General features: G+C 43.1%; 3 protein-coding genes across 5 annotated transcripts in view; all 3 read right to left on the bottom strand.

Moving 5' to 3' along the window:
* The window catches only part of LOC139577706 (uncharacterized), a 140,613-nt gene that overhangs the window by 87,872 nt on the left and 25,418 nt on the right, over positions 1-27,323 (bottom strand). The gene's annotated exons all lie outside the window — the stretch shown is intronic.
* Positions 297-9,076, bottom strand: LOC139579099 (uncharacterized). The gene is made up of 3 exons (XM_071407365.1): positions 8,652-9,076; positions 5,417-5,541; positions 297-4,994 (listed from the first exon to the last, which is right to left on the bottom strand). Exons 1-3 carry the CDS (start codon positions 8,932-8,934, stop codon positions 3,702-3,704), a joined length of 1,701 nt encoding a protein of 566 aa, XP_071263466.1. The 5' UTR covers positions 8,935-9,076; the 3' UTR covers positions 297-3,701.
* LOC139577717 (uncharacterized) lies at positions 10,071-13,609 on the bottom strand. Its single transcript, XM_071404903.1, has 3 exons — positions 13,162-13,609; positions 12,620-12,750; positions 10,071-12,439 (listed from the first exon to the last, which is right to left on the bottom strand). The coding sequence occupies exons 1-3, from the start codon at positions 13,169-13,171 to the stop codon at positions 11,825-11,827; spliced, it is 756 nt and encodes a 251-aa protein (XP_071261004.1). The 5' UTR covers positions 13,172-13,609; the 3' UTR covers positions 10,071-11,824.

Raw genomic sequence — 27,323 nt, 5'->3', positions numbered from 1 at the left:
ATAGACACACACAGTGTTTACCCACCCCCACTATGTTTGAGTCCTTTACTGTAGTTAAAGAATGACTTCAATGTTGTTAAACCCATCATGGTGGACAAGAATATGATGTGGGTAAATATGAGTCAGCTATGATAAGTCAAAATGAATCAGACAAACCTGACTGAACTATTTCGATGTGTACAGTAGGTGTTTGTTAGTGTGTGAGTATATTTAGTAAGTGTATATTGGTTATAAAGCGCGGTTGGATGTATGCAGAATAGGGTGAGATGTGATGTACACTAAAGAGAGTCTCAATGAAAAGTCCCATTTTGTCTTTATTAAACAGAAGTGTTAAATACACAATATGAAAACTACAAATACAAGTCTCTCTGCGGGCCTGGCAGACATCTCAGGTTAATGTCGGCCCAACACCTCAAGCTCAACAAGAAGGAGCTGCTCTTCCTCCAAGAGAAGCCCTGCTCGCTCCAAGTCCTCTCCACCGCAGTGTCCTCCTCTCAGAGTGCAAAGAACCTTGGTGTGACCATGGACAACACCCTGTCATTCTCTGCAAACCTCAAAGCAGTGATTCGCTCCTGCAGGTTCATGCTCTACAACAGTAGAGTACGACCCTTCCTCACACAGGAAGCGGCTCAGGTCCTAATCCAGGCTCTTGTCATCTCCAGTCTAGACTACTGCAACTCTCTGTTGGTTGGGCTCTCCGCTTGTGCCATCAACCCCCTGCAACTTATCCAGAACACTGCAGCCCGACTGTGTTCAACCTTTCCAAGTTCTCCCATGTCACCCCTGCATCCACTACAAGACCATGGTGCTTGCCTACAGAGCAGCAAGGGGAATTGCTCAAACCCTACATCCCAACCTGACCATTCTGTTCTGCCACGTCTGGTCTCTTGGCCGTCCCACCCCTACGGGGAATCAGCTCCCACTCATTCCAATCAAAGCTCTTCTCTGTCCTGGCACCCCAATGATGCAACCAGGTTCCCCCTGAAGCTAGGACAGCAGAGTCCCTGCCCATTTTCTGACATTTCTGAAACCCCATCTCTTCAAAGAGTATCTTAAATTAATCCCATCTTAAATGAAGTGTTAAACAAATCTAAATATTTTATATTTGAGATTCTTCAAAGTAGCCACTGTTCGACAGCTTTGCACACTTCGCATTCTCTCAACCAGCTTCATGAGGTAGTTACCTGGAATGCATTTCAATTAACAGGTGTGCTTTGTTAAAAGTTCATTTTTGGAATTTATTTCCTCCTTAATACGTTTGAGCCAATCAGTTGTGTTGCGACAAGGTAGGGGTGGTATACAGAAGATAGCCCTATTTGGTAAAAGACCATGTCAATATTAAGGCAAGAACAGATCAAATAAGCAAAGAGAAAGTCCACCATTACTTTAAGACATGAAGGTCAGTCAATACAGGACATTTCAAGAACTTTGAAACTTTCTTAACAAAAAAAAATACATCAAGCGCTAAGGTGAAACTGGCTCTCATGAGGACCGTAACAGGTCAACACATTGGGGCGGCAGGTAGCCTAGTGGTTAGAGCGTTGGACTAGTAACCGAAAGGTTCCAAGATCGAATCCCCGAGCTGACAAGGTAAAAATCTGTTGTTCTGCCCCTGAACAAGGCAGTTAACCTTGGCTGTCATTGTAAATAAGAATTTGTTCTTAACTGACTTGCCTAGTTAATTAAAGGTAAAATAAAAAACACCTCCAGGCTGTGTAATGGCTATTTGAACAAGAAGGAGAGTGATGGAGTGCTTCATCAGATGACCTGGCCTACACAATCACCTCAACTCAATTGAGATGGTTTGGGATGAGTTGGACCGCGGAGTGACGGAAAAGCAGCCAACAAGTGCTCAGCATATGTGGGAACTCCTTCAAGACTGTTGGAAAAGCATTCCTCATAAAGCTGGTTGAGAGAATGCCAAGCGTGTGCAAAGCTGTCATCAAGGCAAAAGGTGGCTACTTTGAAGAATGTAAAATAGTTTGATTTGTTTAACTTTTTTGGTTACTACATGATTCCATATGTGTTATTTCATAGTTTTGATGTCTTCACTATTATTCTATAATGTATAGAATAGTAAAAATAAAAAACCTTGAATGAGTAGGTGTGTCCAAACTTTTGACTGGTATATATAAACACATACATACAGTTGAAGTCGGAAGTTTACATACACTTAGGTTGGAGTCATTACAACTTGTTTTTCAACCACTCCACAAACTTCTTGTTAAGAAGCCTATAGTGTTGGCAAGTCGGTTAGGACATCTACTTTGTGCATGACAAGTAATTTTTCCAACAATTGTTTACAGACAGATTTATAATTCACTGTATCACAATTCCAGTGGGTCAGAAGTTTACATACACGAAGTTAACTATGTCTTTAAACAGCTTGGAAAATTCCAGAAAATAATGTCATGGCTTTAGAAGCTTCTGAGAAATTATGTCAATTAGCATGAGTCAATTGGAGGTGTACCTGTGGATGTATTTCAAAGCCTACCTTCAAACTCAGTGCCTCTTTGCTTGACATCATGGGTACATCAAAAGAAATCAGCCAAGACATCAGAAAAAAATTGTAGACCTCTACAAGTCTGGTTTATCCTTGGGAGCAATTTCCAAACGCCTGAAGGTACCACGTTCATCTGTACAAACAATAGTACGCAAGTATAAACACCATGGGACCACGCAGCCGTCATACACCCTCAGGGAGGAGACACGTTCTGTCTCCTAGAGATAAACGTACTTTGGTACAAAAAGTGCAAATCAATCCCAGAACAGCAAAGGAAAAAGGGGGAGGCTTGCAAGCCGAAGAACACCATCCCAACCGTGAAGCAAAGGGGTGGCAGCATCATGTTGTGGGGGTGCTTTGCTGCAGGAGAGACTGGTGCACTTCACAAAATAGATGGCATCATGAGGTAGGAAAATTATGTGGATATATTGAAGCAATATCTCAAGACATCAGCCAGGAAGTTAAAGCTTGGTCGCAAATGGGTCTTCAAAATGGACAATGACCCCAAGCATACTTCCAAAGTTGTGGCAAAATGGCTTAAGGACAACAAAGTCAAGGTATTGGAGTGGTCATCACAAAGCCCTGACCTCTATCCCATAGAAAATTTGTGGGCAGAACTGAAAAAGCGTGTGCAAGCAAGGAGGCCTACAAACCTGAGTCAGTTACACCAGCTCTGTCAAGAGGAATGGGCCAAAATTCCCCCAACTTATTGTGGGAAACTTGTGGAAGGCTTCCCGAAACGTTTGACCCAAGTTAAACAATTTAATGGCAATGGTACCAACTACTAATTGAGTGTATGTAAATGTCTGACCCATTGTGAATGTGATGAAAGAAATAAAAGCTGAAATAAATCATTCTCTCTACCATTATTCTGATATTTCACATTCTTAAAATAAAGTGGTGATCCTAACTGACCTAAAACAGGGAATTTTTACTAGGATTAACGTCAGGAATTATGAAAAACAGAGTTTAAATGTATTTGGCTAAGGTGTATGTAAACTTCAGACTTCAACTGTATAAACAGACTTTTAAGGCTTATATATCTACTATGTCTGGTTGCAATATTCTACCCAGGAATATTCAACACTGAAATCTGTTACTCTCATTATTCCAAATGCATCTGTGGATCTTTCCTGCTGACAACAATGAAATTGTCTGTCTTTAATGTAGGGTTTTATCATAAAGTTGACTTTCTATGTTATAGAGTGGAATGGTTTTTCTGCTGGTGTATCATGAGGTAGCACCTCTCGGAGAACCTCTTCCCGCAGTCCATACAGGCGAACGGCCTCTCTCCCGTGTGGACCTTCAGGTGCATCTTCAGGTTGCCAGCCTGGGCGAAGCGCATGTGACACTGGGTACAGCTGTAGGGTTTTTCCCCTGTGTGGACCCTCTGGTGCCTCTTCAAGTCACCAGCCTGGGCGAAGAGCATGTGACACTGGGTACAGCTGAATGGTTTCACCCCTGTGTGGACCCTCTGGTGCCTCTTAAGGCTGGACGAGTGACAGAAGCGCATATGACACTGGGTACAGCTGAAGGGTTTTATCCCTGTGTGGACCCTCTGGTGGATCTCCAACTTCTGGGAGCAGCTGAAGCCTTTGTTACAGAACATGCAGAGGAACTGTTTCTCATTACTATTGTCTGATGTTGCTCCCACTGCCTGAGCCTTAGCCTTTTGGTTCTTTGAGTTCAATACCTGATCGAAATGGATGCTACCGTGTGAATCGGAAGGCCCCATCGTCGTGGACACTGGGTCGCGATCCCTGAACGTGTGTAAAGGGGAGTGGGTGGCGACATTTAGATTTGTCCCTAAGCTTCCCCTGTAATCTAACAAATCTCTGCCCTGTGAGTGTCTGTCTCCTAGATGACAATCTACATTCCATGTGGGAGGAGCATCGCCCTCCACTTTCACAGTCACTTCATCTACGACTATAACCTCCCCTTTCTTATCTAGGCACCCTTCAGAGTATACACTACAACTGTACTGGTTCAAGTTCCCTCTAGACAGATCAGTCTGTGTCTCTAAACCCAAGGATATGTTGCCAGGCTCGATCACTGTAGTGTAGGAACAAGACGGATCATTGCCAGTCTCTAATGCGTCACATGAGTCCCGATGGGAATGAACTGTCCTTGGGCTCCGGTTACCGTAAAGTAAATACTCTGAGCCGGGAGCAGGAGGACAGCCCAGTGGCCCCAGCCCCTCTGGGTCTGACCTGAGGACAGATCCTGTATATAAAATCCTTTGTGTTACTATTAAAGTCTCTGTGTCTGTCTCTGACTTGAGGACCTCGTTCATTGTTCCACTGTTCTCTGTGATGTTGTGTTTTGTCCTGGGCTGGGGCGAGGCGGTGAGGTCCTTTGTGGCTCCAGGGAGCACCACTCCAGCCGCTACTCCAGTCTGGATGTTTCTGATTTGTTGTGGGTCCTCTCCTTCAGTCCTCTCCTGCTTTACCAGAGACGATTCTCCAGGACCTGCAGCCTCTCCATCTGCAGACTGACTCAAGAAGAGCGGAGGTTATTATCAGTACATAAGTTGAATTGGATAACAATGTCAAAGGTAAGTCTCTCTATAAATTAGGATGTACATGTTAGGAATAGCTGAGGGGAGCCTTTCTGATTTTTAAATTTTGTATTTTTAATTGAACCGTTATTTAACTAGGCAAGTCAGTTAAGAACAAATTCTTATTTACAATGATAGCCTACCCCGGCCAAACCCTAACGATGCTGGGCCAGTCCCTATGGGACTCCCAATCACAGCCGGTTGTGATACAGCCTGGAATCGAACCAGGGAAGGTAGTGACACCACTAGCACTGAGATGCAGTGCCTTTAGAACACTGCGCCACTCGGGAGCCCAGAAATAAACTGGCCACATTTTTAATGTACTGTAATATTTTATGGTACACTATGACACTAACCTCTATCACCATAAAGTGCTGGGTTGAGGTTCCACTCCCCTCATCAACAGTGATTGGTTGGTCAGGTCTCCATGTATTGTCTCTCACTGGCTTCACAAAACTCCTGTGGCCTCCAGTGAGATGTCCTTCACCGGAGAGAGTGATTGGGGGAAAAGAGGTGGTTAGGTTAGCTACTGTCAATGCTCAACACTATATAGTACACTATTGACAGTTTTGACTGTGGCTGTGTCCGAATGCCCATACTTGCGTCCTAAATAGTATGCTGTTTGAGTATACGAAAACAAAGTGTAATAGTATGCGACATTTTACAAATCTAGTATACCTTAAATACTAATTCCGCCTTTGACAACAGCCGATCAATTAGATAAGGGGATGCCCTACCGAAATCAACGAATAGCGTGAAACAATGCAATCGCGCATTACACATTCTCAGTATGCGAAAATAGAATGTTTTATATTATGTGAATTTTTGAAAATCGAGATGAGTATAACATCCTGGCATTTAAACCATCTCAGCTCTTTATCTAGTAGAATTAGATGCACACTTTCCCACAATGCGTTGGAAGAGGTGAGATGCGAGTGATGGGCCCCATTTTCTCTTTGAGTAGCCAAACAACAAAACTAAGCTACTAAATTGGGAAGATGTAGATTTTGTTCTCCTTAAAATAATTGAGTATTTCGTAGGAATCGTAGGCACTACATCATTGAAACGTGTTTATTGTTCTCTTGGCCATCGTCAGAGCTTTTAAACTAAATACTACAACAGCTTTCGATTTCTGAACGTGTCGGCACTGGGGACTCGGGATGTGGCTGCGTTACAAAATGTGGAAAAAGTCGAGGGGTCTGAATACTTTCCGAATCCACTGTATATAAATGAAATCAAAATAGCCTAGTACACACACCAAAGACTGATGTTAATCAGGCCTTTTGATTTTAACATATGGATTGTTTTAGTTTTGCAGGCTACCTATTTCATTATTTAATGTATGGATGAAGCCTTACCAGTGATTCTGATCTCGTTCCCAATGATCAGTGCTTTAGTTTTATGTTGATGTCCAGGGGTTCTGAAATTGCGATGCATCTGACTGTCCACGTTTTTCTGTGAAATAGCCTTTTTATTTGAACATTTGAAAAGATTTGGTGTGTGTACTAGGCTATTTTGATTTCATTTATATACAGTGCATTCGGAAAGTATTCAGACCCCTCGACTTTTTCCACATTTTGTTACATTACAGCCTTATTCTAAAATGGCAAAATCATTTTTGTTCCCCTCATTCTACACACAACACCCCATAATGACAAAGCGAAAACAGGTTTTTAGACATTTCTGCAAATGTATTACAAATAAAAAACTACCAAAGGTGCTTCAACAAAGGGTCTGAATACTTATGTAAATGTGATATTTCATTTTTTGTAAATACATTTCCACACAAAATATATGTTACAGCATTTTGGTTTCACTAATAAATATGTTGAGATGGAACCGAATTCTGTTTCTGTCTTCGAATCCCTGAGCTGACGAGGTAAAAATCTGTCGTTCAGCCCCTGAACATGTGATATGCAACCTTGTCTCAGAGCATTTCGTATGATTCTGTACATAAATCCGAGATGCTCTATTTAGTAGTATGATATGTTACATTTCGTATGGTATTTATTAATTTGTGGATGTCCATCACCCATTTTGTGTGATATGTTACGAATTTGCAAAACATATGTAACACATTTTATCTAGGGGGCCAGCTGGCTAAAGTGTCACAGAGCTTTTTCATGCACGAGACGGAGAGAGTGCGTTTCTTGTTTACCTTTTAAATTGACAACGTTATTGTCCGGTTTAAATATTATCGATTATTTAGGCTAAAAACAACCTGAGGATTGAATATAAACATCGTTTGACATGTTTCTATGAACTTTACGGATACAATTTTGATTTTTTTATCTTCCTGTTTTGACTGCGTTTGAGCCTGTGGATTACTGAAGAAAATGCGCTAACAAAATTGAGGTTTTTGGATATAAAGAGACTTTATCGAACAAAAGGAACATTTGTTGAGTAAATGAATGTCTGCTGAGTGCAACCATATGAAGATCATCAAAGGTAAGGGATTAATTTTATCTCTATTTCTGACTTGTGTAACTGTTCTACTTGGCTGGTTACTGTTTGTAATGATTTGTCTAGTGGGCTATGTTCTCAAATAATCGTAAGGTATGCTTTCGCCGTAAAGCATTTTTTAAATCTGACACCGTGGTTGGATTCACAAGAAGTTAATCTTTAAACCTATGTAAAATATGTTTTGTTTTCTGAATTTTTATAATGAGTATTTCTGTATTTTAATTTGGCGCCCAGCAGTTTCACTGGCTGTTGAATAGGTGGGACACTAACGTCGCACGTACCCAAGAGAGGTTAAAGGTGCCACTTAGCTAAAGCTGTCCATCATGAGATTCAGACTCGCAACCTTTGGGTTGCTAGATGTTTGCACTATCCGGCTAACGTTTTTGCCTTAAGTAACCATACCTAACATATCATACTAATTTGGTCTCCCGGATGTACATTTACTATGTTACGTCTAGTCTATGAGACCAGGCTGACCCCTGGGCTACAGTGTAGGTCTAATGTGACAAGTTTCCTATAACCAGCCTGAGTAGGCCTAAAGCTCTATTCCTATTCTGTTTAGAGAAATTAATCAAATGGGAAATTAGCCATTATCAGGTTGGTTAACGTAATGTCTGTTGACACTCAGCCCTGCCCCACCTACTCAGCCAGTCAGGAGCAGCTACTGCGTTGCATACTGCATATTTTTGTACTAATGGTACTTGCTAAATAGTATGCGACATGGTATGCGACATGGTGTATGGTACTTACACAGTATGCAGTTTAAGTATGTAGTATGGGTATTCAGACACATAAGCTGTCTAGAATTGGCACGGATGTAAGGTAACAAACACTTAGCATAACTTCTTGACATACTTTTTATAGATTGATTATGTTCCATGCATCATCTTATTTTCATTGAGTAAATAATAAGAAATGCAGTAAAAAATAAAAATCTGGTTAGAATATGATAGTGTCTTTGTGCAAGATTGCTAAGTAATCAGGGGAATTATTGCATAATATCCCAAAACTGTCAAAGATCCAATTCTGGTTAATTAACTATGTGGTTAATAACGCATCTAAAGTTACACATGCGCAGAGGGGAACGGGGCGACAGGACCAGAAGCCTCCTCCTTCTGCAAAATGTACCTCTTGCCATCTCTCTGTATTGGTCGAGGATCTTGACACTACTGGGACGACTGGCGACGACGCGCTCTCGCATTGTCCTCTCTGCGCGATCCCGTGCCACCTTTAGTTCCAAAAGCTGTAGTTTCCTCCGCAATCCCCGGTTTTCTTTCTGGCTTTGAGTTATTTCCAATCGTAACACTGCATAGTCGTCGTCTACGAGTTTACAGATCTCTGCCACGGCTGCATTCGCTAGCACCTCCATAACGGAGGCTATTTGAGTGTGAAAAACCACACAGTTAGCCATTGTTAACAGCTAGCTAGCGTTACCTAGATAACATCTATCAAACAAGTCCCGTCATATTTTGAGTTCCAGGGTTAATAAACGCCTATAACCGTATAAATAACAACAAAAACGTTAATTTGTATTGGCCGCTGGTCGTTCTTGATTCCGTTTACTTCTTCTTTGGTAGATTGGCGGTTTTAAACGTTTAAAGGTGCATGGCGCCACCCATTGTACTGGAGTGCGTGGCCAACCACGATTCCCAAAGCTCTACTTTGGTAGAAAAGAAAACAAACCCATCAACCTAAATCCTCATACTAAGAAAAAAAAAAAAAGAGCCCTACTAACTTCCAACAGACCCTTTCCCATCCCCCAAACCCCCCCAACCTTAAAGACCCTACACTTAAATCTCTCCCCCTCTTCAACATACCTGCAACAATACAACACATGCTCCACCATTACATCAACCATGCACTCCGGACGCAAAGCATTCATATGCTTACCAAACACCACCTCTAACTTCCTAATCTGACCTTCGAATCTTGGTCCACCGACCTTTCTTTAGAGGGCATATAAATCCTGGCCCTTGGGCTCAGAGTCCCACCTCTTCTCCCACACATCTATCAAAACGGCTCTGAGCTTACATTTGGCCTCTCCTCTACCCAGTGGTAGAGTTCATCTGTTTGTCCTCTACATACAGCATTTGCACATCTATTTCAGGAATGTATACGCCCGTTCTTGTGCAATCACTATCTGGGTCGTTTACTTCTTCTTTATGTGATTTTTCCAGCAGACTGGGCGCTTTGTTGTGTATTGCTGCTACTCACGGGTCGGGATGTGAATTGTACATTTTGGTCCCAAAAAAAGAGAAAAGGGGAAACATTTAAATTGCACCACCATCTAACCCTGCACCTATACACTATCCCCCAAAACCTACCACCTACCAGTCCTGGGAGGATGGAACCCCTTCTCTCAAAACTCCCTGTAGATGTTCTTCTCTAAAATCTCTCACATTTCGTTTTGCAAAAGTATTTTTTTTAGCATATACTCACTCATTAAAACAGCAGCTCTTTACTTTATTCTTTGACGGTCTCTGTGGTCATGGTTTTAAAGGTAATTAAAGCTTACTTAGGCAAGTATCAAACTTTACTGTGGCCGGGGTCGTGGAAGCTCCGTAGGCACAGTAATATGAGCTATCCGATTGGTTCTGTAGGCAGAGTAATTTGAGCTATCCGATTGGCCAGTGCAGTAGGCACACTCAATTTAGCCACAGATCTCTCAGTCCGCCTGGTAGGTTTGTCTTTTCAGACAAATTAAATGGTTCAAAATGGGAAGACTTTGCTTAACAGGTGCACAGCACCTACCGCCAACAAATAAAAAAAGGAGCGCAAGCATTTATCGTCTGCTTTTCTAAAGAAATGTTTGGCGTTCGACTAGGAAGGCCTTGAAGATCGACTGGTTGGTGACCACTGATGTAGACTATATGATGTTCACAAATGCCTATTTTATTACATCCATTCACCTACTTCATTTTTTTCTAAGACACTTTAATGAGATAATGAATGCAGTTTATAAAGTTAATGCAGATTCTTAGTTGAGGTCTGTGTATGTGTGGTTTTCACCCTATTCTGCATACACCCGACAGGGCGTTAACAAATCTAATCAAATCAAAGTTCTGCTGTGTTCAAAACAACTGGGAACTATTGAGATCCAACTGGAAAAAAAATGTTTTGAACGGTCATGGATTCCAAGTCAGAAACTCTATCATCTTTCTAGACCTCCGACTTTCCAACCTGAAAATAACTGAAATCCTGATTTGACCTCGTTTTTTTTTCCTAAGTTCCCATTTGTATTGAAAGCACCATGACAATCAGTCCAGTAAAATAAAAAAGCAAATTATTTCAATTTATGCTCAGCAAGTTGCTACATCAACTGATCTATTTTGTAAAAAGCCTGAGTTTTGAAATATGGTCTGAGAAGACCAATATTGGCAAGCCAGGCATATACTCAATATGCTATGATAATGTATTAGGCCTACTGCACAAACCTCATTCCTACAGAACTGTTAAGTAATGTTTAAAAAAAATCTCAGCGAGAGATCAGTGAAAGTGAACTTGAATCAGAATAGGTTGGTGACCACTGGCCTACACAGTACAGTACAAACACAATATGTAACATACTTTTTAGGCACAATGCCTGGATGCAGTATTCTACCCAGGAATATTCAACACTGAAATCTGTTACTCTCATTATTCCAAACACATCTGTGGATCTTTTCTGCTGACAACAATGAAAGTTAATCTTTGTCTTTAATGCAGGGTTTGATGTAAACGTCAGAAGCTATCGAGTCGAATGGTTACTTTCTATGTTATAGTGTGGAATGGTTTTCTCCTGGTGTATCCTGAGGTAGCTCCTCTCTGAGAACCTCTTCCCGCAGTGCGTACAGGCAAACGGCCTCACTTCAGTGTGGATCTTCAAGTGCATCGTCAGATGGTGCTGATGGGAGAACCTCTTCTCACACTTGGGGCAGCTGTAGGGTTTCTCTCCTGTATGGACCCTCTGGTGCCTCTTCAGGTCACCAGCCTGGGCGGAAAGCATGTGACACTGGGTACAGCTGTAAGATTTCTCCCCTGTGTGTACCCTCTGGTGCCTCTTCAGGTTGCCAGCCTGGCTCGAAGCGCATATGACACTGGGTACAGCTAAAGGGTTTCACCCCGTTTTTTGCCTGATGTTGCTTCCCCTCCCCGAGCCTGGGCTCTAGCCCTGTCGTTTGAGTTCAATGCCTGATCCAAAAGGGCGCAGTCATGTGCATCGGAAGGCCACATTGACGTGGACACTGGGTCGCGATCGCGGAACGGGTGGAAAGTGGAGTGGGTGACAGCGTTTGGATTTGTCTCGAAGCTTTCCTTGTATTCTAAGAAATCTCTGCCCTGCGACTATCTGCATTCACTGTGGGAGGAGCGTCGCCCTCCACTTTCACCTCATCTACCACCATAACCTCTCCTTTCTTATCTAGGAACCCTTCAGAGTATACACTACTACGGTACCGGTTCCAGTCCCCTCTAGACAGATCAGTCTGTGTCTCCAAATCCAAGGATACGTTGCCAGGGTCAATTTCTGTAGCGTGAGTACAAGAAGGGTCATCAACGCCAGTGTATAACACCTCACCATATCCACGGGAATGAACCGTCCTCTGGCTCTGGTGAAATATTGGTAAGTTTTCTGAGCCGGGAACAGGAGGACAGCCCAATGGACCCAGACCTAGTCTCTCTGGGTCTGATCTGTGGTCAGATCCTGTGTGTACATTTAAAGTCTCAGTGTCCGTCTCTGACTTGAGGACAGCGTTTGGCGTTCCACAGACCTCTGTGATGCTGTGTCGGGTACTGGACTGCGCTGGGGCGGTGTCCTCTGTGGCTACAGGGGGTGCTCCAGTCAATCCAGTCTGGATGTCTCTGCTTTGCTGTAGGTCCTCCTCTCCTTCAGTCCTCTCCTGCTTGACCCCAGAATGTGCAGCCTCTGCATCTGAAGACTGACACAAGAAGAGAGGAGGTTGTTACCAGTACATGAGTAAAATTGGTTTCACAAGCTCCCTTATGGCAGATAAATAAGGATGTACATGTAAGCAAGTGAATAGCTGAGGGGAGCCTTTCTGAAATAAACTGGCCACATTTGATGTACTGTAATTTTGATGTAATACTTTTACACTAACCTCTATAACAATAACGTGCTGGATTGAGGTTCCACTCCCCTCATCAACAGTGATGGGTTGGTCATCTCTCCATGTGTTGTGTCCCGCTGGATTCACAAAGCTCCTGTGGCCTCCAGTGAGATGTCCTTCACCTGAGAGAGTGATTGGGGGAAAAGAGATGGTTAGGTTAGCTACTGTCAATGCTCAATGGTATATTGTACACTATTGACAGGTTTGACACGGATTATAATTGGTAACGATGTAAGGTAACACTTCTCATAACTTATTGATTTACTATTTATTGATAAATGTATTATGTTCATACATCACAATGTTTTCATTGCGTTAATAGGAATGCAGTAAATCATGAATCTGATAAGAATCTGGTTAGAATATCATATTGTGTCTTTGCTCAAGATTGCAATTACATAACTTACTTAGCTTACTAATTACTTAACTTACAATCCAAAAAATGACCAAGACCCAATTCTGGGTAACACATGTGCAGAGGTGAACGGTGCGACAGGCCGCGTAAACTCAGCCTTCCGCAACATGTACAGTACCTCTTGCCATTCATCTGTACTGGTTGAGGATCTTGACACTACTGGGACGACTGGTGAGGACGCGCTCCCGTGCTACCCTCAGTTCCAGTATCTGTAGTCTCCTCCGCAATGCCCTGTTTTCTTTCTGGCTTTGAGTTATTTCCAAACGAAACACTGCATAGTTGTTGTCTACGAGTTTACAGATATCTGCCACGGCTGCATTTGCTAGCACCTCCATAATGGAGGCTATTTGAGTGTGAACAACCATACTGTTAGCCATTGTTAGCTAACGTTATCCGCTAACTAGCTGGCTAGCGTTACCTTGATAACATCTGTCAACCAAGTGCTGTAAGTATGTGATGTTGTGCAGTTAAATTACTCATATTTTGAGTTCCATGGTGTTAATAAACGTATAAATAACAACAAAAACTCGAACGTGGAAATTATTCTTGGTCGCTGTTAATTTCCGTTTACACTTCTTCTTTGGGTTTCATGTCGAACTACACGCAAAAAGGTGTATTGTCGCCGCCTACTGTGCGGAATGAAATAAAATGTGAATAAAAATACTCATAACGACTACCCAAAAATCACTCATCAACATGCTCCTGTCTTCATCTGTTTAAATCAATAATCCATGTCTGATCCCTACACAGGCTCAGGAGCCTGGGAGGGTGGCACATCTTCCATCACCAATAACCCTTGTAAATCTTCCGCTGTGAATTCCTAAAGACCCAGATACTTTCCCTGTCGTAGTCACAATGAGTTCCTTTCTACTTGAGCCATGCAGTTTATCACAGTTGCAATGAAAGCCCAAAAATCGACTTTCTTTACATACAGAGGGCACTCCACAAACTTTGGCCCATGATCCCAACCACAATTGCAACAAGGCCATTCTTCACCCTGATCTGTATACTCCACCCATTTGAAACATGGCCAAATCCTTTACAATTTTTACACTGTAATGTTTTGGAGACAAAAGCTCTTGCTGCGTAACTCATATACCCCAGCTTCACATGCGTAGGGAGGTGCTCATCATCAAAAAACAATAGAACCGACTAACTTTCTTCCATTCTTCCTTCCACCATGCAGGTCAAGCGACGGGCATTAACCACACCTGGGATTCCTGTTACAAGGTTTTCATCCTTACCTTCCATCCTTACCTTCCATCGACACCCAGGAGACCCTACTCCGGAGTTCAATGCACGATACTTTGGGTGACTCGATTCTTGTGAGACCCACTGCCCTCTTCCTCTGTTCCACAGACACAAAATGAATTAAGCCCACTCCTGGTCACTCTGATTGAACTTTTCCCAACATACGATTCACCCTCTTCGAGACCCCGAACGGATATCCCAGTTAAACATCGTCATCAAAAAAATCTCATCCCAACAAGAAACAAATCCTTGTTGGATATATGATCGTCCCCTTCAATTATTGACACTTTTTTAATTTTTCATTCCATTCTTCGACACTACTGTTGTCCGTTTTTCTTTAAGAAGCCCTCCTGTTCTCCACTCATTACCTGTATTAACTGCACCTGTTTGAACTAGTTACCTGTATAAAAGAAACCTGTCCACACACTCAATCAAACAGACTCCAACCTCTCCACAATGGCCAAGACCAGAGAGCTGTGTAAGGACATCAGGGATAAAATTGTAGACCTTCACAAGGCTGGGATGGGCTACAGGACAATAGGCAAGCAGCTTGGTGAGAAGGCAACAACTGTTGGCGCAATTATTAGAAAATGGACCAGGAGTCATATTCCTACAGAACACTCTGTAAGCCCTATTTCTTTCTTGAATACTCACAGTGCACTCTTCAGTCCACCAAGGAATCACCTTCCTTTTCTCACCCACTTCACTCACTGGCACATACAGTGCCTTCGGAAAGTATTCAGACCCCTTGACTTTTTCCACATTTTGTTACATTACATCCTTATTCTAAAATGGATTAAATAAAACAAACCCTCAATCTACAGACAATACCCCTTAATGACAAAGCGAAAACACGTTTTTTGACATTTTTGCAAATTATTACAAATAAAAACAGAAATACCTTATTTACATAAGTATTCAGACCCTTTGCTATGAGACGTAAAAAATGTAGCTTAGGTGCATCGTGCTTCCATTGATCACTCTTAAGATGTTTCTACAACTTGATTGGAGTCTACCTGTGGTAAATTCAATTGATTGGACATGATTTGGAAAGGCACACACCTGTCTATATAAGGTCCCACAGTTGACAGTGCATGTCAGAGAAAAAAACAAGCAATGCAGTCAAAGGAATTGTCCGTAGAGCTCCAAGACAGGATTATTTTGAGGTACAGATCTGGGGAAGGGTACCAAAAAATTTCTGCAGCATTGAAGGTCCCCAAGAACACAGTGGTCTCCATCATTCTTAAATGGAAGAAGTTGGGAACCACCAAGACTCTTCCTAAAGCTGGCCGCCCAGTCAAACTGAGCAATCGGGGGAGAAGGGCCTTGGTAAGGCAGGTGACCAAGAACCCGATGGTCACTCTGACAGAGCTTTAGAGTTCCTCTGCGGAGATGGGAGAACCTTCCAGAAGGACAAACATCACTGAAACACTCCACGACCAGGCCTTTGTGGTAGAGTGGCCAGACGGAAGCCACTCCTCAGTAAAAGGCACATGACAGCCTGCTTGGAGTTTGCCAAAAGGCACCTAAAGATTCTCAGACCATGAGAAACAAGATTCTCTGGTCTGATGAAATCAGATTGAACTCTTTGGCCTGAATGCCAAGGAAACCTGGCACCATCAGACCAATGTCTGGAGGAAACCTGGTACCATCCCTACGGTGAAGCATGGTGGTGGCGGCATCATACTGTGGGGATATTTTTCAGCAGCAGGGATTGGGAGACTAGTCAGGATCGATGCAAAGATGAATGGAGCAAAGTACAGAGAGATCGTTGATGAAAACCTGCTCCAGAGCGCTAAGGACCTCAGACTGGGGCGCAGGTTCACCTTCCAACAGGATAACGACCCTAAGCACACAGCCAAGACAACTCAGGAGTGGCTTTGGGACAAGTATCTGAATGACCTTGAGTGGCCCGGACTTGAACACCATCGAACGTCTCTGGAGAGACATGAAAATAGCTTTGCAGCAAAGCTCCCTATCCAACCTGACAGAGATTGAGAGGATCTGCAGAGAAGAATGGGAGAAACTCCCCAAATACAGGTGTGCCAAGCTTGTAGCGTCATACCCAAGAAGACTCAATGCTGTAATTGCTGCCAAAGGTGCTTCAACAAAGTACTGAGTAAAGGGTCTGAACGCTTATGTAAATGAAACATTTCTAAAAACCTGTTTTTGCTTTGTCATTATGGGGTATTGTGTGTAGATTGATGAGGGGGAAAAAACGATTTAATACATTTTAGAATAAGGCTGAAATGCAAGAAAATGTGGAAAAGTCAAGGGGTCTGAATACTTTCCAAAGGCACTGTATACATTTGTAGCACTCAAAATCAGAGAGGTCACAGAGGCAGCACATACATCAACCGGCCTCTCTAAAGACAACTCTCCAACAGACTTTAAGCGATGATCACCAAACTTTTCCCAGTCTGCTTTATGAAATCACCATCATCTGAATGGTGCCCTATCTGGAATAGTAACATCACAGTTCATGGTACACCAAATCAGGAACAAATCATGGTACACCAAATCACTTCCAACAGTAGAATCATACATTACATTCACACATAGACGCAATCGAGTTAGAAGCCAGTGTGAGGTCCAGGCAGGATGTAACCCCTGTAACAACATCAACTCTTGCACCACATCCATCGTTAAGACATGCTAATCCTCTTGTTTCCAGCATGTCTTCCACAATAGTACCATTAGCATCTGTATGTGTGCTTCCCCATAAACGGTGTATTAAAGTCACCGTACCATATCTCTCTAGAGCTCAATTCTCCCGATATTTCATCAAACATCGCTACAGATGGTTGACAGCTTTACTTAACAGTACTACCTGCACTGTAGATTTCCACCATCACACATTCATATTCAGATGGGACAGGTATATCAGGAATAATAAAAACAAGATGTTGTCTAAGCCACATTTCTTGAACACATATCACATCAGGTTTGATCTTTAAATCAATTACATATTTCTTCAAATTCAGACCGTTAGAAATAAGGCTTCTAGCATTCCACTGAAGGATGACAAAAACCATAACTCTAATTATCATCATACTGAGACATTCCATCATTAGTATTAGGAGTCAACATATCAACAATCATGGCGACATTAAATCAAATCAAATCAAATTGTATTGGTCACATGTGCCGAATACAACAGGTGTAGACCTACAGTGAAATGCTTAATTACGAGCCCCTAACCAACAATGCAGTTAAAAAAATACAGATAACAAGTAATTAAGAGCAGCAGTAAAATAACAATAGCGACACTATATACAGGGGGTACCGGTACAGAGTCAATGTGCGGGGGCACCGGTTAGTTGAGGTAATATGTACATGTAGGTAGTGTTATTAAAGTGACTATGCATAGATGATAACAACAGAGAGTAGCAGTGGTGTAAAAGAGGGGGAGAGGGAGGGGGGGGGGCGGGCTTTGCAAATAGTCTGGGTAGCCATTTGATTAGATGTTCAGGAGTCTTATGGCTTGGGGGTAGAAGCTGTTTAGAAGCCTCTTGGACCTAGACTTGGCTCTGCTACCGCTTGCCGTGCGGTAGCAGAGAGAACAGTCTATGACTAGGGTGGCTGGAGACTTTGACAATTTTTAGGGCCTTCCTCTGACACAGCCTGGTATGGAGGTCCTGGATGGCAGGAAACTTGGCCTCAGTGATGTACTGGGCCGTTCGCATTACCCTCTGTAGTGCCTTGTGGTCGGAGGCAGAGCAGTTGCCATACCGGGCAGTGATGCAACCAGTCAGGATGCTTTTGATGGTGCAGCTGTAGAACCTTTTGAGGATCTGAGGACCCATGCCAAATCTTTTCAGTCTCAAGGGGGGAATAGGTTTTGTCATGGCCTCTTGATGACTGCCTTGGTGTGCTTGGACCATGTTAGTTTGTTGGTGATGTGGACACCAAGGAACTTGTAGCTCTCAACCTGCTCCACTGCAGCCCCGTCGATGAGAATGGGGGCGTGCTCGGTCCTCTTTTTCCTGTACTCCACAATCATCTCCTTTTGTCTTGATCACGTTGAGGGAGAGGTTGTCGTCCTGGCACCACACAGCCAGGTCTCTGACCTCCTCCCTATAGGCTGTCTCGTCATTGTCTGTGATTAGGCCTACCATTGTTGTGTCATCAGCAAATGTAATGATGGTGTTGGAGTCGTGCCTGGCTGTGCAGTCATGAGTGAACAGGGAGTACAGGAGGGGACTGAGCACAGACCCCTGAGGGGCCCCTGTGTTGAGGATCAGCGTAGCGGATGTGTTGTTACCTACCCTTACCACCTGGGCAAGGCCCGTCAGGAAGTCCAGGATCCAGTTGCAGAGGGAGGTGTTTAGTACCAGGGTCCTTAGCTTATTGATGAGCCTCGAGGGCACTATGGTGTTGAACGCTGAGCTGTAGTCAATGAATAGCATTCTCACATAGGTGTTCCTTTTGTCCAGGTGGGAAAGGGCAGTGTGGAGTCCAATAGAGATTGCATCATCTGTGGATCTGTTGGGGCGGTATGCAAATTGGAGTGGGTCTTGGGTTTCTGGGATAATGGTGTTGATATGAGCCATGACCAGCCTTTCAAAGCACTTCATGGCTACGGATGTGAGTGCTACGGGTCGGTAGTCATTTAGGCAGGTTACCTTAGTGTTCTTGGGCACAGTCACTGGTCTGCTTAAAACATGTTGGTATTACAGACTCGGACAGGGAGAGGTTGAAAATGTCAGTGTCCCTGGTAATCCATCTGGCCCTGCGGTCTTGTGAATATTGACCTGTTTAAAGGTCTTACTCACATCGGCTGCGTAGAGCGTGATCACACAGTCTCTAGGGAACAGCTGGTGCTCCCATGCATGTTTCAGTGTTATTTGCCTCGACGCGAGCATAGAAGTAGTTTAGCTCATCTGGTAGGCGCGTGTCACTGTGCAGCTCGCGGCTGTGCTTACCTTAAGTAGTCTGTAATGGTTTGCAAGCCCTGCCACAATCGGCGAACGTCATAGCCGGTGTAGTACGATTCGATCTTAGTCCTGTATTGATGCTTTGCCTGTTTGATGGTTCGTCAGAGGACATAGCGGGATTTCTTACAAGCTTCCGGGTTAGAGTCCCGCTCCTTGAAAGCGGCAGCTCTAGCCTTTAGCTCAGTGCGGATGCTGCCTGTAATCCATGGCTTCTGGTTGGGGTATGTATGTACAGTCACTGTGCGGACGACATCATCAATGCACTTATTGATGAAGCTAATGACTGATGTGGTGTACTCCTCAATGCCATCGGAGGAATCCCGGAACATATTCCAGTCTGTGCTAGCAAAACAGTCCTGTAGCTTAGCATCTGCTTCATCTGACCACTTTTTTATTGATCTAGTCACTGCTGCTTCCTGCTTTAATTGTTGCTTGTAAGCAGAAATAAGGAGGATAGAATTATGGTCCGATTTTCCAAATGAGGGCGAGGGAGAGCTTTGTATGCTTCTCTGTGTGTGGAGTAGAGGTGATCCAGATTCTTATTTCCTCTGGTTGCACATTTAACATGCTGATAGAAATTTGGTAAAACGGATTTAAGTTTCCCTGCATTAAAGTCCCCAGCTACTAGGAGCGCCGCCTCTGGGTGAGTGTTTTCTTGTTTGCTTATGGCGGAATACAGCTCATCCAATGCAGTCTTAGTGCCAGCCTCTGACTGTGATGGTATGTAAAACAGCTACGAAAAATACAGATGAAAACTCTCTAGGTAGGTAGTGTGGTCTACAGCTGATCATGAGATACTCTACCTCAGGCGAGCAATAGCTCGAGACTTCCTTAGATATCGTGCACCAGCTGTTATTTACAAAAATACATAGTCCGCCGCCCATTGTCTTACCAGACGCTGCTGTTCTATCCTGCCGGTACAGCGTATAACCAGCTAGCAGTATATTGATAGTGTCGTCGTTCAGCCACGACTCCGTGAAGCATAAGATATTACAGTTTTTAATGTCCCGTTGGTAGTTTAATCCGCGTAGGTCATCGATTTTATTCTCCAAAGATTGCACGTTTGCTAGCAGAATGGAAGGAAGTGTGGGTTTATTCGATCGCCTACGAATTCTCAGAAGGCAGCCCGCCCTTCAGCCCCTTTTTACCCGCCTCCTCTTCATGCAAATCACTGGGATCTGGGCCTGTTCCCGAGAAAGCTGTATATCCTTCGCGTCGGGCTCGCGAAAGGAAAAAAAAGGATCCTGCTAGTCAGTGGTGAGTAATCGCAGTCCTGATGTCTAGAAATTATTTTCGGGTATAAGAGACTGTAGCGGCAACATTATGTACAAAATAAGTTACAAACAACGCAAATAAACAAACAAAAAAACAATCGGTTGGGGTCACGTAAAACGTCTGCCTTCCTCTCTGGCGCTATTTTACTGTTACTCCTAAAACCGTTGCTGCTTCCAAAATGATCTTCAACTTGGCAGTTCTTCCTTCCACAAACACAGTCAGGTTGATAATCTTTCCAATGACGGCTATAAAGTCAATCTGATTAACTATCAAGGTGTTCTTTGACATAACACATTTGTGAGAGAAAGATTTCTGAACAGGTCTCGTAACCGTGTCAGGACTACCATAAGCAACATTTCTTGCAGTAGGTCCACTTATTCCAGGAGTAGCCCTATTATCTCCATCCTTCTGCCTAATAGTTCCACCAATCTGCCTCTCAGCCTCTGGCATTCTCTGGATTTATGGTGCTTTCAACACAACTTGGAATTCCAAGATGGATGACCGTTCAAAACGTATATTCCCAGTCAGAGCTCGTTTATTTCAGAGTTCCCAGTTGTCTTGAACGCACTGAAGTCTGAGAATTCCCAGTTGTTTTGAACATGGCAAAAGTCATGCTGGATTGACAGCATGGCTAATTTATTCAACCTTTTCTGGCCCATGGTGTTGAATGTTTATCCTTTTAAGCTTGGAAAAGTGACCGTTAAACCCAGACTTGGACCACACACCCACTCCACTGAATAGCAGGCTAGTGATGGCTTTGCAATGCTTGCAGTTAGCCACTGATTCCTTCCAAACCACTCATTATTGAATTTGCGATTTCCAACTTGTTTTGCAATGTTTATGTCCTTGGCCGACGAGCACCAATACGTTTATTAAAATAAATGTGTGTCATTTTTACCCCCTTTTCTCCCCAATTTCGTAATTGCGATCTTGTCTCATCGCTGCAACTCGCCAACGCGCTCGGGAGAGGCGAAGGTGAAGTCATGTGTCCCGCCAAACCGCGCTTCTTAACTCTACGGACCCCCCCTCCCGGATCCGGAATCATCCTCATCAGAAAAGCTGACTAGCATAGCCTAGCCTAGCGCCACAGGGATATCATATAATATAATTTCATGAAATCACAAGTCCAATACAGCAAATGAAAGATAAACATCTTGTGAATCCAGACAATATTTCCGATTTTTTAAGTGTTTTACAGCGAAAACACAACATATATTTATGTTAGCTCACCACAATAGCCCAAAACACAACGCCATTTTTTCACCGTAAAGATAGCTTTCACAAAACCCACAAATAGAGATAAAATTAATCACTAACCTTTGAACAACTTCATCAGATGACAGTCTTATGACATCATGTTATACAATACATTTATGTTTTGTTCGAAAATGTGCATATTTATAGCTACAAATCTGGGTTTTACAACACAGCCATCGTCACAAATAGCACCAAAATGTCCGGAGAAATTTTGGAGTCACGTAATCTAACAGAAAAACTCATCATAAACTTTACTGAAAAATACATGTTGGACAAATAATTAAAGATACACTGGTTCTTAATGCACCCGCTGTGTTAGATTAAAAAAAATAACTTTAGTAAAAAGCACAGCATACAATAATCTGAGACAGCGCTCAGCCATTCTCCGCCATGTTGGAGTCCACATATTCAACAAAAATACGAAATAACATCATAAATATTCTCTTACCTTTGATGAACTTTCATCAGAATGCAGTGCCAGGAGTCCTAGTTCCACAATAAATCGTTGTTTTGTTTTAGAATGTCCATTTCTTCTGTCGAATTAGCAACTTTGGCTAGCATAATGGTGCTCACGTGTCCATGAACGTTTGGCGCATGGAACGAAAAATTCCAAAAGTCATAATAAAAGTAGAATAAACTGGTCAAACTCAGTTGAAAATCTATCTTTATGATGTTTTTCTCATATGTATCCATGTCCCAGACGGAGCATTTCTTCGTGTCTACCTAACGCATTGCAGAAAATGATATGGTGCTCCCAGGTGCACAGCAAAATACTGCCAATATGGCTGACCTGTCACTCCAAAAGCTCTCATTTGGTCCCACATCAGGCCAGACACCTCATTCAACATTCTACTGCCTATTGACATCTAGTGGAAGGCGTATGAAGTGCATACATATCCATAAATACAAGGCAATTGAATAGGCGAGGCCTGTCACAGAGACCCATTTCAGAATTTTCACTTCCTGTTTGGAACTTTGCCTGCCAAATGAGTTCTGTTTTACTCACAGATATAATTCAAACAGTTTTAGAAACTTCAGAGTGTTTTCTATCCAATAGTAATAATAATATGCATATCATATGATCTAGAACAGAGTACGAGGCCGTTTAATGTGGGCACTATTTTTTCCCAAAGTGGAAATGGCGCCCCCTATTAAGAAGAAGTTTTTAACACCCACTCACTTAACCCGGAAGCCAGCTGCAACAATTTGTCGGAGGAAACACTGTTCAACTGACGACCAAAGTCAGCCTGCAGGCACCCAGCCCGCCACAAGGAGTCGCTAGAGCGCAAGGAGCCAAGTAAAGCCCCCCCGGCCAAACCCTCCCCTAACCCGGATGACGCTGGCCCAATTGTGCGCCGCTCTATGGGACTCCCGGTCACGGTTCACCGATACGTTTTATCTATAAGTTCTCTTTATATGACAAGGATTGAAAAGGATTTGCCAGTAGATTGTCGACGTGATTCATGATGACTGCTTGTCTAGCTTGAAAGTATGATGTTCACATGATCAGTCCAATCATAGCTATGGTAGATATAATGTAATTTGACGTTATTTTATCTGTGGCCAATGACCTTGAGCCTTCTTGGATGGGAACTTCTAATGTAACTCTATGGCATTACCCAAGGGGCTTGAATTTTCGAGCTCTCCCCGTAGATTTTGCGTCCCCATGAGTGACAGAACACTGAGCCAATCACTGCACAACTAGAGAACATTACCAACAACTACACTCCATATGTTCTGCTGGCTGCCCCACCACCACAGAAAGTACTGCATTTTGGAGCTGCCTTACTCAAGAAAGCAAAAAAAGAGACCATGTTTGTATGCGGCTTTATTAACTCAATCATTATTATTTATTTTTTTACATTGTTTGCAAACTGATGTGTGACATGTATTAATGCCAAAATAACAAGCAAAACAGGCGTTTTTTATATATATATATGACCTGAATGACAGGTTGCCACTGCATATTAAGACATAGTTATGACCATCTCATAACGTGTTATGACACTGGGTGTCAAGTGTTACCGAATGCTGTAAGTACAGAAATTGTTTGCTCAGTGGGAAATGAATATCCAATTAGTCAGTGACAACTGTCTGGAGTTTGTGGCAGCATCTATGTGAGCTTATTACAGTATAATTTCCCATGATCTTCTATGTAGAAGAACACCTTACTTTTAAACAACTCTTGTGTAGCTTGTGAGCGTCATAAAACATGTTACATGTGTGTGCATGTGAGTCATTAGCTCACACTGTTTGTGTGAAGGGACCATTTCAGCTTGTCAGTGATGTGCAATCCGAGTAACCCTATCCACTGTGGCCCCGTTGAGTTGGATGGGGGGCCTACAGTGGGGGGCCTACAGTAGGCCTACAGTGCCTTGCAAAAATATTCATCCCCCTTGACGTTTTTTCTACTTTGTAATTTAAATGGATTTTTATTTGGATTTCATGTAATGGACATACACAAAATAGTCCAAATTGGTGAAGTAAAATGAAAAAAATAACTTGTTTAAAAGAATTCTACAAAATAAACTACGGAAAAGTGGTCCGTGCATATGTATTCACCCCCTTTGCTATGAAGCCCCTAAATAAGATATGGTGCAACCAATTACCTTCAGAAGTCAAATAATTAGTTAAATAAAGTCCACCTGTGTGCAATCTAAGTGTCACATGATCTGTCACATGATCTCAGTAAATATACGCCTGTTCTGAAAGGCCCTAGAGTCTGCAACACCACGAAGCAAGCGGCACCATGAAGACCAAGGAGCTCGCCAAACAGGTCAGGGACAAAGTTGTGGAGAAGGACAGTTCAGGGTTGGGTTATAAAAAAATATCCGAAATTTTGAACATCCCACAGAGCACCATTAAATCCATTATTTAAAAAATTAAAGAATATGGCACCACAACAAACCTGCCAAGAGAGGGCCGCCCACCAAAACTCACGGACCAGGCAAGGAGGGCATTAATCAGAGAGGCAACAAAGAGACCAATGATAACCCTGAAGGAGTTGCAAAGCTCCACAGCGGAGATTGGAGTATCTGTCCATAGGACCACTTTAAGCCATACACTCCACAGAGCTGGGCTTTACGGAAGAGTGGCCAGAAAAAGCCATTGCTGAAAGAAAAAATAAGAAAACATGTTTGTGTTCGCCAAAAAACATGTGGGAGACTTCCCAAACATACGGAAGAAGGTACTCTGGTCAGATGAGACAAAATTAGCTTTTTTGGCCATCAAGGAAAACGCTATGTCTGACGCAAACCCAACACCTCTCATCACCCCGAGAACACCATCCCCACAGTGAAGCATGGTGGTGGCAGCATCATGCTGTGGGGATGTTGTTCATCGGTAGGGACTGGGAAACTGGTCAGAATTGAAGGAATGATGGATGGCACTAAATACAGGGAAATACTTGAGGGAAACCTGTTTTAGTCTAGAGATTTGAAACTGGGATGGAGGTTCACCTTCCAGCAGGACAATGACCCTAAGCATACTGCGAAAGCAACACTCAAGTGGTTTAAAGGGGAAACATTTAAATGTCTTGGAATGGCCTAGTCAAAGCCCAGACATCAATCCAATTGAGAATCTGTGGTATGACTTAAAGATTGCTGTACACCAGTGGAACCCATCCAACTTGAAGGAGCTGGAGCAGTTTTGCCTTGAAAAATGGGAAAAAATCCCAGTGGCTAGACGTGCCAAGCTTATAGAGACATACCCCAAGAGACTTGCAGCTGTAATTGCTACAAAAGGTGGCTCTACAAACTATTGACTTTGGGGGGGTGAATAGTTATGCACGCTCAAGTTTTCTGTTTTTTTTGTCTTATTTCTTATTTGTTTCACAATAAAACATATTTTGCATCTTCAAAGTGGTAGGCATGTTGTGTAAATCAAATGATACAACCCCCCCAAAAATATATTTTAATTCCAGGTTGTAAGGCAACAAAATAGGAAAAATGCCAAGGGGGTGAATACTTTCGCAAGCCATTGTAATACATTATCACAGCATATTGGCGATATGCCTGGCCTGCCAATATTGTTCTTCTCAGACCATATCATATTTCAAAACTCAAGCTCAAAAATAGATCAGTTTGTGTAGCACTTGCTGAGCATAAATTGAAATAATTTGTAAATAATTAGCTTTTTATTTTACTGATGGGACCTGCATCTAATGGCAATGGTGCTTTCAAGACAACTGAGAACTTGATGTCCGTGATCTTCAGGTCGGAGTTCTAGAAAGATTCCTGAGTTTCTGACTTGGAATTCTGAGTTCAACTCAAATCAAATCAAATATTATTGGTCACGTACACATATTTAGCAGATGTTATTACGGGTGTAGCGAAATGCTTCTGTTCCTAGCTCCAACAGTGCAGTAGTATCAAAAAAGTCATAACAATACACAAATCTAAAAGTAAAAGAATGTAATTAAGAAATATATAAATATTAGGACGAGCAATGTCGGAGTGGCATTGACTAAATACAGTAGAATAGAATACAGTATATACATATGAGTTGAGTAAAGCAGTATGTAAACATTATTAAAGTGACTAGTGTTCCATTATTAGTGGCCAGTCTATGTATATAGGGCAGCCATGTCTATGTATATAGGGCAGCAGCCTCTAAGCTGCAGAGTTGAGTAACCGGGTAGTAGCCGGCTGATGATGGCTATTTAACAGTCTGATGGCCTTGAGATAGAAGCTGTTTTTCAGTCTCTCGGTCCCAGCTTTGATGCACCTGTACTGACCTCGCCTTCTGGATGATAGTGGGTGAACAGGCAGTGGCTCGGGTGGTTGTTGTCCTTGATGATCCTTTTGGCCTTCCTGTGACATCGGGTGCTGTAGGTGTCCTGGAGGGCAGGCAGTGTGCCCCCGGTGATGCGTTGGGTGTAACGGATGTGAAATGGCTAGCTAGTTAGCGGTGGTGCGCGCTAATAGCCTTTCAATCGGTGAAGTCACTTGCTCTGAGACCTTGAAGTAGTGGTTCCCCTTGCTCTGCAAGGGCCGCGGCTTTTGTGGAGCGATGGGTAACGATGCTTCGTGGGTGACTGTTGTTGATGTGTGCAGAGGGTCCCTGGTTCGCGCCCGGGTCGGGGCGAGGGGACGGACTAAAGTTATACTGTTACATGGGCAGACCATACCACCCTCTGGAGAGCCCTGCGGTTGCGGGTGGTGCAGTTGCCGTACCAGGCGGTGATACAGGCCGACAGGATGCTCTCAATTGTGCATCTGTAAAAGTTTCTGAGGGTCTGTGTGGGTGGACCATTTCAGATTGTCAGTGATGTGTACGCCAAGGAACTTAAAGCTTTCCACCTTCTCGCCAGGTGGAATGACCGTTCAAAACTATTTATCCCAGTCTAAGTTCCCAGTTGTCTTGAACGAACTGAAGTCTGAGATTTCCGAGTTCCCAGTTGTTTTGAACACAGCATTAGTCTGAGCGGAGGAAGAGAGCAGCAGAGGGTGTCCGCCTCTCACGGCCCCTGCTCTCTCCTTTTCTCTGGTGAGACTGACCAGAGGGGACCCCGTCTTCTACCTAATGGCAAAACTCGAGTCGCACCGCATCTGCCTCATGC

The sequence above is a fragment of the Salvelinus alpinus genome, chromosome 6 (genome assembly GCF_045679555.1).
Source record: "Salvelinus alpinus chromosome 6, SLU_Salpinus.1, whole genome shotgun sequence".
Lineage (NCBI taxonomy): Eukaryota > Metazoa > Chordata > Actinopteri > Salmoniformes > Salmonidae > Salvelinus > Salvelinus alpinus.
This window is presented reverse-complemented; position numbering and strand designations above follow the sequence as displayed.